General features: G+C 41.0%; 1 protein-coding gene across 3 annotated transcripts in view; it reads right to left on the bottom strand.

The window, feature by feature from the left end:
* The window catches only part of REPS2 (RALBP1 associated Eps domain containing 2), a 107673-nt gene that overhangs the window by 26640 nt on the left and 66804 nt on the right, over positions 1–14229 (bottom strand). For all 3 annotated transcript variants that reach the window (XM_054211208.1, XM_054211217.1, XM_054211223.1), the window contains exon 13: positions 11574–11710. In XM_054211208.1, the coding sequence (XP_054067183.1) occupies positions 11574–11710 (137 nt within the window). The remainder of the gene's footprint in view (positions 1–11573; positions 11711–14229) is intronic.

Below are 14229 nucleotides of genomic sequence, written 5' to 3'. Positions count from 1 at the left end.
TGTTGCAACTTAGCCATTTACATATTTTATACACCAAGTCTAGAAATGTCTACATGGTTGAAAATACAAAGACAAAAGATATTAACCACTACAGACGACAGTGACATGAGAGTAAAAATGTGTGGGTGAAGGCAATAGGACAGGGGGTAACAGCTTTAAACTAAAAGAGGGTAGATTCAGACTAGATATAAGGCAGAAATTTTTTACGCTGAGGGTGATGAAACACTGTCAGAGGTTGCCCAGAGAGGTGGTAGATGCCCCATCCCTGGAAACATTCAAGGTCAGGTTGGATGAGGCTCTGAGCAACCTGATCTTGTTAAAGATGTCCCTGCTCATTGCAGGGGTGTTGGACTAGATGACCTTTGAAGGTCTCTTCCAACCCAAACTATTCTATGATTCTATGAAAACATTAAGAACAGTCATATTGACTATACACAGCTCCAGAGAGGCTTATAACACATTGGGGTTTTTTTACATCTTTTGTATCATCATCTCTTGAATCAAAATGAAGCCTAATATCACTGCACACAATGCCAAGGAGAGAGGTAGAACAATTAAAACCCAACTTAGGTTAAGCAAGCAAGCCCCTAACACACCTACAGGTGTGAAAGAGATTTGAAAAAACATGGTTATTAGGATCCTTTCTCTTGCATTTAATTAGTTCTGTTTATAAGGCCACTGCAATACCAGCATGATGTCATCACTACATTCTCTATCTTTTGCGCAACTAATCTTTGGACGAGAACAGTGCAACAAGAAACCTTCCTTCCCTTCAGTCTGAACTTCAGGTTATTATGTCATTTATCTGAGCACTGGCAGTGGCTTTGGCAATTACAGCTAGTAACAATATTTGAAAACAGCATCTAATTCAAACACCAACAGGTGTAGGTAGGTCCATCAGCTGCACGCTGCAACAGCAGACAAGTATGTATGCTCAATGCAAGACGTTTATCTTCAGGAAACCCTGCATCTGCTTCATTGGGCCCTTCCAAAGGTACATAGCCATCTCCAGGGCTCATCATTTTGGTATGTGCTGGCCTATGCTCCGGCAGGCGCTCACAAGCTTTATCGCAAGAGCTGCTTCCATTGAGAATTGGCCTCAACTTCAGCTCTAGAGGATACAACACTTACTGTCCTCGCTCCCCGATTCTTCAAACCCAGCGATATACCCAGGAAAGCAGCAGGGTAGTCTTTATGCAGAAAGGTACTGGTCTTGCTGGAAAAGCACCTGCTGAAGTGGTTGCACGCACCGTGAAGCCCCACACCTCTCCTGGGATTTGGCCCACAAAATCACAAAGGGAAAAGTAATTTTTCCATAAGATGACCAAATTAAAAAAAAAAAACACCCCAAACCACCAAAAAATCCCACCCTCAAAAATGCTTCTTCAGCTTTCAAAATAAAACATACGTTAATTTAGCATGAAAGAAGTTAGATGCTTACACCATGTGCATTTGACCCAGTTTCATCTTTTTAATCCTGGAAATTCTAACTTAAGCTACTCATGAAATATTCATAAAATTCCTGCCGCTGCAGAACATCTTCGGCCTGTTGTTAGAAGGAAATCATGTGTATGTGAGCACAACTGCTAGACAAAAGTTAGTTGATTTTTGAGGACTCATAACAACTTATAAAACAACCTCACTTTTTTTCTCCACAGGGCAATGACAAGAAATTTAATGACAGATGCTGCGTGCTTCAGCCTTCTCTAGTGTCACTATCCTAGAAGAGGGCAATATTAAGAGATACTCATAGGTTTTTATGTGTATCAGCAGGTGACTTGTAATATTAGGCTATTGCAGAATGCCTGCCTTCCTGGGAGACCACCCCACACAGATCGGGTCTTGCTGTAAGCGATGGCATCACTTCATTAGCTCTGAAAGTGAACCCACATAGAGAGTCTGCTTCTAGAATGAAAGAAGGTTTGCTTCCAAAAGGAAAGCCAGTACCCTGGGACCGAGGGGCAAACAGACAAATGTCCTATTTCCAGGAGCACACCCCAGAGCTTGGATAAGCTGCATGAAAACAAAATCAAGTCTTCACACTCTGCGTAAAAGCAGAGGGAGCTGGAGGGAGCGGGATGGGCCTCGCACAGGTCACCTTGTTACTGAGCGACTTGGTGGCACTCACACCAGGTTGAGCCATGTAAAGCAAATCTCAATGACAACACTGTGGAAAGGCCACACAAGTACCAGTAAAAGAGATTTAAGTATATCCAGTATCCATATCACATGTTTTCCATAAATGATAGCATTTTCACGCACTAGTTACTCCCACAAAGATAGTGATAAGGCTTTCAGTTCAAAAAATCATGGCTTTCTGCTTAGCGTGATCATACTTTAAGGCAGATTATCTGCATGGAAAGCTTCCAGGACCATTTTGTACTCCCTATTTTGGCAATCATAAAGGTCTAATAGCTCTAACAGGACACTACACTAGATAAAAAAAAAACAGATTTTCTAAACTGAAGCTAGATTAATATTTTAAAACAAACACCAGGCTGTAATGCTACACTCTGGGAAAAGGCCATGCCATCCTCTCGGGTCACTCTGCTCTGCCTCCAGCCGACAACACAAACCCTCAGCACTTTCATTACCCATGGTGGTGAGAAATATCAACCATGGCGCCCATCCAAGTAGCTCCTTCTTTGATCTAGGAAGAGGAGACCAAGGAAAAACATAAAATTATTATAGTCTGGTCAAATGTACGGGAAGTAGGTCTTTTGCTCGCCAGGCACAGCAGTAGGGCAGGATGCCAAAATTAGGGTGGAACAAACTTGGGCCCTTGGGATCCTTTAGAGTAACCTGTAAGAGCAACATGCTGCACCTCTCCCGCCCCATGACAGTCACTTGTCCTCTTGTTTCTTAGAGCTGAAAGAAGCTGCCATAATACACTGAGCTGCTGGATGCATACTATTTTTTAAAATTATTTTTTAAAAATTAATTAATACTGGAACAGCAGCATATAAAACCACACCTCCTGAAACACTTCCGTGTCAGGTATTTATTTCATTTCCATTCTTTGCAGCTGTCTTCCTTATCGGTTTTACACGTCTACCATCTTACCCTGAGTAAGATGATAGACCCTCAGAAAAGTTAAAGCTTCTGCTGAAAAAAATGTACTCTTTTCTCTCACCTGAATTGAATACGTCCATAAGCACTGTCCTGAAGGAAGGGGGGTTTTCCTGGGTCAAGGGCCATTTTGTACCTTTCTAGCCACAGTGAAACTAGAAAGTGCCTACCAAAGGAGGCTGACCTCATCTCATGTCAAAACCGTACATACCTTTCCTCCCATGACCGAAAGGGCACCCAGAGCTTGGCCACTCCTTGTGTTTCGGTCACCATTCCCAAAGGGAGAAAGGGCCCTCTGTTTTTCAGATTACACAGAGGGTGCAGTCCTACCCCAGCCTATATCCAGGCTGCACTGGACCTAGATGTCCTAAATGCAGCTTCTTGCTTCTGTTCTGCTTCCACCCAACTACCACCACCACGACCACCACCCCTTCTGCAATTGGGTGGGGACGCTACGGGCCAGCCCACAGCACGACCCCCACTGCTGGATGAAGGGAGAGTCTGGTTGCGCGGCAGGTTTACATCAGTTTACGCTGCTTCAGAGTGCTGGGCTCCCAGATCAGGTTTAACACAAGACCAACCAATTCATTTTATCAGGAAGCAAAGGATTGGCAATACTGAAAACAGTTCAAAAAAGATAAGCCAACGGAATGAATTGTTCTTCAGTTCCCCAAACCACCTAAGGCTTCGGTTCCTTCAGTAGTTTGGGAAGCTGGCATTTTCACCCTTCCACTCTGACGCTATTTGGGAGAGGTTTTTTGAGATACTTTTCCTGCTTCTGCTGCCAAAGGCAGACCACAGAAAAGCTCTGTGTCTAAGCTGGTTTCTGGTTACCTCTGTCTTACAAAACTTCCCTTCTTGTTCACTGAAGCTGGTACTTGGATATCCCATAATACTGACACCATTCTCTGCACTCCTTCATTTATTTACATTCCTGATGACAGCATTAGTAAGGTGATTGTGAAATAACTGTTTTTCAAGAGATCTGATTTATTAATTATAACTACTATGTCTGCAAAAAGTCGCAACAAGAAAAAAAAAAAAAAAAAAAGCTGCAGCCAGGAATGTAAATTTAATGAAGGATTCCAGTAAGGTGATTGTGAAATACTTATTTATCCAGGGATCTGTTTTAATAATTCTTACTAATGTAAATTCCACTTACACAAATTGTCAAGAAGCAGTTACACTTGAAAGGCTGTTAAGATTTACCCCAGTTTGCACACAAGTACTCTCTGGACTCAGCCATAACATAGCATATAGACATAAAAAATTAAAAATCTCAAACCGCAGAAATAAATTACCCCATCAGATTCCTATCATATAATAACCATTCATCCATTTATGTCCACACTACTTTCTCCAGCCCATTCAACCTTAATTATGTCCTTGTCCAGTTGAGCAGAGAAGTAAGTCACATAGTTGTAAACACATAAATCCTTCATAAAAAATTCTAAAAGGCTGAGAGGCATAAAATTCTTCCATTCAAATCAGAAGGAAGACATTCATATTTTATTCATCTCAGTTCAGTGATCACATATATTCTGAAGGGGAACAGGACTAGAAGGAAGCAGCAGCTCCAGGAACAGACTGGGAGCTGAGACTCGAAAAAAAAAAAATATCCATTCTCTGCTTCAAAAAAATGGTTTTGCCACATTTATGTTAAGAAAGCATTCCACAGTATTTTCGTAACAGTGATACTGTGCCGGAGAATAGTATGAACAGTAGCTCAATTTTATGTCTTCTTTGGTTTATGTGTAAAAGGCATTTTTAATTTAAATTGTAATTGTTGTTACAACCAAAGATGTTAACTCGACTCTGCACTCTCAACTCGACGAAGATGGCAACATTAGAGCTCTTGTAGACTGTGCAAATGATGTTCAGCGAAAGGGTATATTTTGCTGATGGTATTTGCCATTACCGCTCTTCTAAAATAAAGGTTCTTGAGAATCGTAATTTTCCTCATTTAATGTTCTGGTCTGATTAATAAACACAACACAGTAACATGCAAGAAAGCACAGTACTACAGCATGAGTAAAAGCCAGCCCTATTACCCAGGGAAGTAGCTGGATTTCACTAAATCGAGACCAACACAAGAGCAACGAGAGGAAGGGGTCCTGAAAATTAATTACTTAATTAAATTCACTGGGATCCATATTCAGCATAAAAAAGGACATTACTGTTCTAGGTTCCCCTTGTCACTTCGGCTTTGAACCAAAAAGTTAGTTGTATTTATGGTAACACAAACAACATAACCCCCTGCAAAGCCCCTTAAAAGCTTGCCTTTAGTAACTAAGACTTGCAGACAGCTAGCCTCAATAAATACAGATATTTCCTAGCAAATACAATTAAGCATAAAAGAATACAGAAGATAATGCAGTAATCATACTTATCTGGGTCAAGTTTGGCAGGTTTTTTAGTCCCCAGTTCTATGTGCCCAAAAGGGAAAGTTATCTGCATTTGGCTCACTAAGCTAAAAAGATGATGTAGCCGAGAACAGATTGCTAAAAACAGCTGGAAACAGTACTAGGGTAACTATTTGGACTAGTTTGTATCAAAATGTGTATGACAATGGAGCAACACTCGTTTTAATTCTCCACATCTTCTTTCCTACATGATTACAGAACTGTTTTATTTGATACGTGGCCTGAAAATATTCAGAAATACAAAAAATCTGGCTGTGGTTGGGCAAATATGAAAAAACAAAGACATTTCAACACACGCTTACTATTCAGGTATCTCCACACTTGTCAAATAAAACCCACCAAGCCTGTACCTTCAAGTAAAGGTTGTGCTAACTGAATGAAGTAATGAAGGTTTGATGAAGGAAAGGAAGTAACAAAGAGCCTTCCTCTTCAAAGGTATGAAAAAGAAGATAAGCTGTGATGCTGAACGCCAGCCTTCCTCTAGCACCGATGAAAATGAAAGGGTACAGAAAAGAAGTTTGTACTGACTGAGTCTTATGAGAGAAGCACCACTTTAAACTGCGTGGGAAACCTGTACATGAAGGAATACGGAAGTGATGCGGGGGCATGTCCATCACTTACGGGAATGCTGATCTGCACCAATAAACCCGTTCCCTTGTTCCTTTTCTATCAACACTACACTGAGAGCAGAGGGGACGTTTTCTTGCTTGGCAGCCACCACTAGCCCAGCAGAGATAAATAGAGGTTACATATCTGACTGTAGTTAGGAAAACATCATCCATAACAGAAAACACCGCACTTACAATAAAATGCTAGCGTGTTTCCCCCTTACCAAGTGCAGTACTAAACACCTCACGTTATAAAAGAGAGAAAAGACCGGAAATATTCACCCTGCACTGCTGGCTAAAACCAGCCCCCCCAACGGAGCGAATGCAGGTTACAGTAAGTATTTCCTTGCAAGCCCACATAACACACGGTGCCTGCATTCCATGCGTTCTTCACCGCAGGGACAGCCACAGCAGGAGGCAAGTTTCAAAATCAACTGAGCACTGAAAACCTTCAGTCAAAAATTCATTTGTAAATAGTTATATGGCTGTTTTGATGAATTACACAGAGGCATTCAATCTTTCTTCCATATCAGCATGAAACTACACTGTTTATGACAATTACGTTGTTTCATCAAAGCAAATTCTCTTTTCCAAACAAGTATCCTTTGTTCTACAGAACTGTTAATTGAAAGAAGTTATGCGATTCAGAAAAGAAACTAAATGGGAAATAAAATGTATTTCAGAGGCATCTGTATCACTCTTAACAAGACCCAGACTGCTGTCACTACCTATAATTGCCCAGAAGTAAATTCTTTCTTAGTTGTCACAGGCAGAAAACGTAATCGAGCAAAAGGCCAGAGGACAACGGGTGCATTTTTGGATTTTAATACTTAAGCTGAGACCTGTCCCAGTCCCAGAGTTATGCCAAGGTGGACCTTTGCTTACTGCTGCTGTCAAGGGTAAAAGGTGGGTGGGGGCCTTGCTGCAGGACTGCTGGGCTCTGAGCTGCGTCAATTTTGCCCTCCTCAATACCTGCTCCCTTGCTTAGATCATGGGATGGACAGAAGAGAGCAGGAGCAGTCCAAGGGAGCAGCTAATTCTGCAAAAATTCTGCAAACGATCTTTGTGAAAAGCACAGGGAAGTGTTGCGGGCCACAGGCTCCCAGGTATTACTCTGGGAGCTCTTGGCTTGTACCTGACTAGACAGTGGGCTAGAGAAGAAATGAAGACATAAACCAGGTCATGTAGGCATTTAAACTGACAATTTCATTTGTACTTAAAACATGCTGTTGTCTTTCCAGGAACGCATAAAACCCAGCCAAGTATTTTATTAATATGTACATAGGCCAAATGCCAGAGATTATATATTCAACGAAAAGAAATACATTGAGAATCTAGCAGTACTCAATTTTTCTCAGATGCCAACGCAAAGACTACATGATTTTAAAAAAAATAAAAAAAAGAGGTTTCTGTCTCTTAACATCTCTTAACAGAAATTCACATATGGACTCACAGGATGACCTGGTATGCAATGATTTTTCTCTAGTTAAATTCACTAGCAGCCCTGTACACTGATGTTATGGGGAAAACTCTTCGGGGATTGGTGGGGTTTTGAAAATACTCGGCATCAAGGCAATGAAACTCTCACTGTAGCATCTTGTTTGTGCAAGGCTTGAGAAAACACGCATCCTTCAAAGCTAAGCAAAAGCCAGGGGCATCCACGACAGATTTAGGAGAAGAAAAACAGTTCTGGCAACAGCCACGATGCTTCACTGATACCACTATTTAATAACCCCGAAGTTAAACTTCCTGAGGTTTTCTGAACATTAAATAAGGCCATTCTACCATACATGTTTTCTCAACCACGCCATACTCTTAGGGTCACAGCTGAGAAAAATAGGTCAGTACACGATAATATACACCCTATAGCTTGCCACATCTACAGCGCCCTCCAAAACTAGCATCATCACAAATCATGGCCTCGATGAACAGAAATAAAAGGGTTTTGTGTGGTTTTTTTTCTAATACGTCCACATATACACATGCAGAGATATAGCTAGGGCTATAATCCTCCCGTGTGTATTATTAAAATGTCTGTCTACAGCAGTTCCATAATTATGGTAGATCTGAAGAAGGTGGGGCCTTTCAGTAAGTTCTCTTGGTTTTGTATGTTTTTCCTGGGTAATCCCAATTACAGTGTCCCACAGTGCAGCTATGGAGGACGAATGAAGGCACCTCCTTCAAGTGCAGTTATGTCCCAATTCAACAATTTTAAAGCACAGTTTTCCACGGCCAGTGCATTGCTGAACATGCTAGCCAACAGGGCTAAATGTTATCTGTGTGTACTTGCCAGGAGAGGGATATCATGAGTGGCAAACATAATATAGCACCACTAAATGAAAAACACACAAGAACACCCCCCTCAACAAACCAGTGCCCACAACAAGGATCTGCCATAGTCTTTGGCTGAATTTACATGAAAAGAGATTTTTCTTTTTTTGCATTTTAAAAATGAACAACAGAAATGCTCCAAACCACTGATGGCTTTACAACTAAAGAATTGATACCTATAGAGCAACATGACCAATGAAGAACTGAAAATAAGACTTAATACTACTGAGCACTCCTTTGCAGGTGTGGGAGCAGATTATCCACCAAACTCGCAAAATCAGGATTATTTCTGAACAAGAACTAATAGGACAAAAACTAATGTGCCAAAATGGGACTATTCTAATGAAATAGGATATTAAAAGCTATTAAAATGGATGATTTTAGAGTCTGATTTTCTCTACTGACACTAGGCAATACAGGGGATTTAGCAGGGGTGGTCATTCCAGCTAGTTTTTGTGGCTCAGCTACAACGACGAGACTATCTTTGAAAACCTAGGAAGGAAGGAAGGCAGGGAGGAAACGTAAAGCAAAAATTCAGTCAAGAGTACATGAGGACAGAAAGCAATCAAGTAACTTGTGGATAAAAACACATCGGGTTCGATATTTATGCCAGTCTGTATTACCCCAATAGCCAAGAAACCAAAATAGTACATTGCCACTACGTCATCTATATTGTGAATTTGTAACTGTATCTTCTGATGGCAGATGGAAACTATTCTAACTCCATTTTTATACTGTCAGCAGAAATAAGAATACAGCTTGTTATTATGCAACTGTGTGCAATTTACTTCACACACACACACACTTTCTTTTTGGGGAGGCTCTTTGGTTTAAGGTGACAGTGCTCCATCTCTCCACTCTCCCACAAACCGTCTTTTTGGAAAATGCAAAGTGCACCTCGGTGAAGAGTTTGTCCCCAAAAAAATGACGACTCCCTGAGAAAGAATTGTCTCTAGATGAAAAAGGTAGGTGAAAATGATGAGACTGGACTTTCTACTGATCAGTAGGGAAAAGGATGACAAAAAAATGAGGCAAACCAAGAGAACTGGAAGAAAAGAAAGCAGCTGTATAAAATTACATTATCAATAGGATGTTGCAGAATAACAACTATTTGGGACTTAATAACGGGAAAGAGCATGCACATGCGTCTTCATAGAGCAAAGAACTGAAAATATGACTTCCAATGCAGATATTTTACTTCAAAGCAGAGCAAAGTAAATGCATCAGGGTACTTGGGCGTGCTGGGATGGGTTGATTTCCTTCTGTGATTCTGTAATTTAATGCCCTCCTTCTGATGATACAGATTTATTTGAACTGGATCCCTTCTTCAGGGTGGGCTACAAATTGTTTAGCAAGTTCTTCCTTAAATCCTCCGAGGCTACAAATTCCTCCTTATTCTTTCACAAGTGTTTACATTTTTGACACAAAATAGAACAGCTCCATTAGAGGAAGACAACCACCACAAATATCCCAAATACCCCATCAAGGGACATTCAAGAGAGCAAAAAATTACAAGCCAACACCCTGCAAGCAGAGGAGGAAGCTGAACCTCTGGGAGACCTTCCACATTCCTGCAATTTGGTAGCACACTATACTTCAGGTTTTGTCAACCTAGAGGCCAATTTTCGTTCCAACTATTAATAGCCATAGATTTGAACCAAATATGATGAACAGTTTTAGGATGTCCAAAGCACTTTCTTTTTTTGCAAGCAATAAACTGCGTAACAATACTTAGTTGCCCCATTTCCAGTGGGAAACCCTCCCAAAAGCATTGATAGGACAAGTTATCCTTTCCTGTACTTGCTGTAACTGTCAGCTTGTTAAGTTGCCTAGAAGGAATCATTATGTTACTTCAAAAGTAATGGTGACTTCCAAAACGATCCATTTCAAAAGCAAGATGTTACTTTTCATTCACAGAATGACTTCTTTGAGAATTTACATTCCCCTTTCATTTGTGTTCCAAGAGAAACTTAAATCCAAGTTTATTTCCTTCCAGTTATACTTTTTATCTGCATTCTGAGAGGATTTGCTGCCTTAGAAAATGTGCACTTGGCTCTGTTTGGGGGTTTATTTTGATGTACAATGAAATAAAAATTGGAGGCAACAGAACCCTAAACAGGAAGCACAGTCAAAGATCAGGAATTGCTTCTCTGTGTAAGGCAGAAAAAAGAGTATGTTTATTCCTATTGAGTTTCAGGGTTCAGCACACATAGCGGAATTCTTGAATTCTGTCTGGTGTTTGCAAAAAAAAAAAAAAAAAAAAGTCCCATATAGCAAGATGTGAAACTCTTTCTTTTCTACTCCAACAACCACATCAGAGAGCCCAGTTCAAACATTCCTTGACACAGTCAAACCTTGGCTTTCTTGTGAAGCATAAACATGACCATGTTTAACCTAGTCCTTGAGTCGGATGATTGGTGTGCTCCGTATAAAGCTTCTGGTCTGGTTCAAGGCCACGGCTAAAGCACAGCGACGCCGCGTGACTGCTGCCCTGAACAAACAGCTCCTCTTTCCACCTCTCGCTGTGCGAGGCCAAAGGAACGCTCAAAGACTAATGCGCTGGAGAGACGTTTTCTTTCAGTTCACTCCAGCTATTATCCCACAGTTTCTTTTTCTCCCCTCAACATGCACCTGTGTCAAATGAAATTACCCTTTCTTTTTTACTCAAAGAATGGTTTCTGATTGCCCCCACACACATGGAAGACTTTAGCATCCAAAATGTTTGCACATGAGAAATTTCACTTTCTCCCAGTTTAAACATTAAGGGTTTTCTTCCTGCTTCTGAACTACAAAAAATAAATAGTAATAAAAATCAAATATATCGTAGTCACTGATGAGAACTGTCTAAACAGCCAGACTAGTTATAAACAGTCAGTGATGACAGACTACCATATGTTAAGCTTCCTATTATTGTGCCAGAAAACATTATAATCACCTTAATTACAGCAACAGTGATTTTTTTTCCCCTCAGTGCTGATGTAATGCAAGAAAGTGCAACTTATTCTGTTCTGTAGTGTATTGCCGTCTATAGCGAAGGCCAGCATATGCACATACTGTCAAGCATTTGTGCAAACAGATCAAGTTGCCAAGTATGCAGCTAACCTCAATGGCCTCAAAAGGGGGAAAGAAAGCAAACTTTTACCTTGTGCGTTCTGTTGAAATATTTTGTTCAGATCCAAAGAGGAAGCTCTGGAATGTGATTTCTGTGGCCTTGGAGGTGGGGTAGGGGGCTCTTCTCCCTTTTTCATAGCATCTTCTATCGATGTGCTAGAATAAGACCTAAGGAAGAAAAAAGCAGAAAATATTTTATTTCAGAAATTAATTTTAAACAACTATAGTGAATAGTACCTAAAAATACACTGACCAGAACTCAGGTTCATGGTGGAAATTCCTTGCACTAATGACTGAAAGTTCCCCCTTAGAATGAACCAGATTTACTTGGCAACAGAGGGACCTACACGTCTGGGGAAAGGAAGAGGTTGTGCTTACAGGGCTAGCATTTTTTAAGGCCTTTTATATCACAGCTTCAGGCCTTCTTTCATAACTTTAACTGTCAACAGGATAAACGTAGCAACTATCTTGAATAAACTCAGGTAAAAAATCTCCCCCCTCCCCTTACAGTTTCTGTTGTCTTTCCCAACTGTGAGGGTGGTGTCTACACAGGTACAGCTTCAACCTACCTCTTGCACGTACACCTTTAGTAATTCATAATATTCTAACTATCAGAATAATTTTTTCATAGCGAACAGTCACCAAATTCCACAAAATCCAGAAAAACTGAATGGCTCCAAAGTGACCAACACTGGTCAAATACATGTCTCAGTACGTCCTTCTAGGCCCTTCCACAACCCATTAATCCCAATGCAGGGCATTTGCTCAGAGATTTGATGTTGCTGAATAGTGTCCAATATTTTTCAGCTGTTGTAGTTACCAGTTCTTCTGCGAGACCGAGAGCTTTGTTCAAAATGAGCACTGACAATGTGAGATGTTACACTTACTGTAACACATTATGCATGACAGACAAGACCAAAAACACATTCGAGTAGAACAGAAATAACTCTCACTAATGGGAAACGGATCATTTTTTTGCCAAGCACGCTGTTGTTAGAAAACAGCTCTTTAGCGGGACAGACGTTTGGCAGTGCTGATCCTATGTTTCTGATGTAAACTTCAATAAATACAGGACTGAAAGCTAAAATTGCTTCAAAAATTTACATGTGGCACAAAACCCTCTATGATGCTTCATTTTTTTTAGTCTTGGTAGAGTTTTGAATACCATGGCCTTACCATATCAGTTCTAATGCAACCACTCTGCAATACATGGGAAAGCTTTGAACCAGGATCTTAAGGTTTTATACTTTTACTTTCCATGTTATGCGGTGTATGTTTTACCTGCATTGAAATTCTATGACCAAACAGTTTGAGATTTTTAATATTTTTTTTAAAAAAGATTGAGTATGATAGCAGCTACCAGGCAAAAATATGCCTGCCCCAGCAGCAACAACACAGAGCCCTGTGACAGTGAATTGTTGCTTGCAGCAGGCAAAGACCTGGCACCTAAAATCGGTTAAGAGTCCGCAGCTAAGAATCTGCAACAGCTTAAGCTAGAAAGCTCCAGAGCTTTGAGCTGTAAGAGACTCAAATTGTAGGCTCTGGTGGTCCGGCATGCCTGAAGACACAGACCCTCGAGGTTATAGAACCCTCCAGGCTACACAGGACAAGAGCAGCAGAAGGTCCGAGTTCAAGGATGTGCTCAGGAATCTTTAGTCTCAGCTTCTGCACTGAAGTAGTGACATACAGTCAGATGTGAGACGGCCAGCTGTGACACAGTAGTCCCTTTTTTTTCAAACTTGTTTAAGCATTTGCTATTTTGTGCATTTTTGCATAAAATACTTTTCACACATCTTTTGCGTATTTGCGATTTATGATTCAGTAACACAGCAAGAAAATTTAAAACAGTATGAAAATGAAAAAGCTTGGGCTAGCAGCAGAAAAATAGCATGCAAGGCAGTTCCGCCTTCCTGGACGTAGGTCCTAAGAACAGAGGATTTCAATCTTCATTCATCATGCTTATAGCTGATCCCATCTCATTAGCAGGCTTTGACAAGCTTGTAAGGAGGGAGCTCCTGATTATACTCTCATTACCTAAGAAAAAGAAGTGAAGCCCTCTAACTAGCACCAAAAAAAAAAAAAAAAGTTTGAAGGTGAACACACGACATGGCTATACACCACAATGGTGAACAGCCAAACCCAACATGAAATCCTTTTATACATGATATTTTCTGGCACAGGTTTCCCTTTTTCTTTGAAACTTCCAAATTCAAGCAGGTGTCATTTCGAGCACACAACAGTGTAGGTCCATAAGCCCTTCCATCCCATACCAATGAGCCATAGTCAAGTACAAGCACGCCAACGAAAGGATTCACTCACCCACATCCAAGAGCTGAGCTACAATTGCTGCTTTTGCAGGAGCGGGCAGTGTCTCCCTCCATATGCAACCCCTGTGCAGGTTTCAACAGCACAAAATTGCTGAGAACGTTCTCCTGCAACGGGGTGGTCCCCGCTGCCCCACCACAACACCCCTGGGGCAGGGCTGGAGGAAGTCACCGCCCCGATGAGGCTGCGGGGCTGGACAGGCAGGCAAAAGTCCCAGCGCCTTACGACCAGAGATTGCAGGGCTCTAGGCGGGACTTAATGTGGGGTCTATATCTTACAGGTCTCTCCCAGTAAATCTGTCTTTTATCTGAGCTGGACTTCCAGCACAACACCAATTAAAAAAAATAAATTAAAAACGTAAC

Source organism: Rissa tridactyla, chromosome 1, assembly GCF_028500815.1.
Source record: "Rissa tridactyla isolate bRisTri1 chromosome 1, bRisTri1.patW.cur.20221130, whole genome shotgun sequence".
Taxonomy (NCBI): Eukaryota; Metazoa; Chordata; class Aves; order Charadriiformes; family Laridae; genus Rissa; species Rissa tridactyla.
The sequence above is the reverse complement of the archived record's forward strand: the minus strand, read 5'-3'. Positions and strand labels throughout refer to the sequence as shown.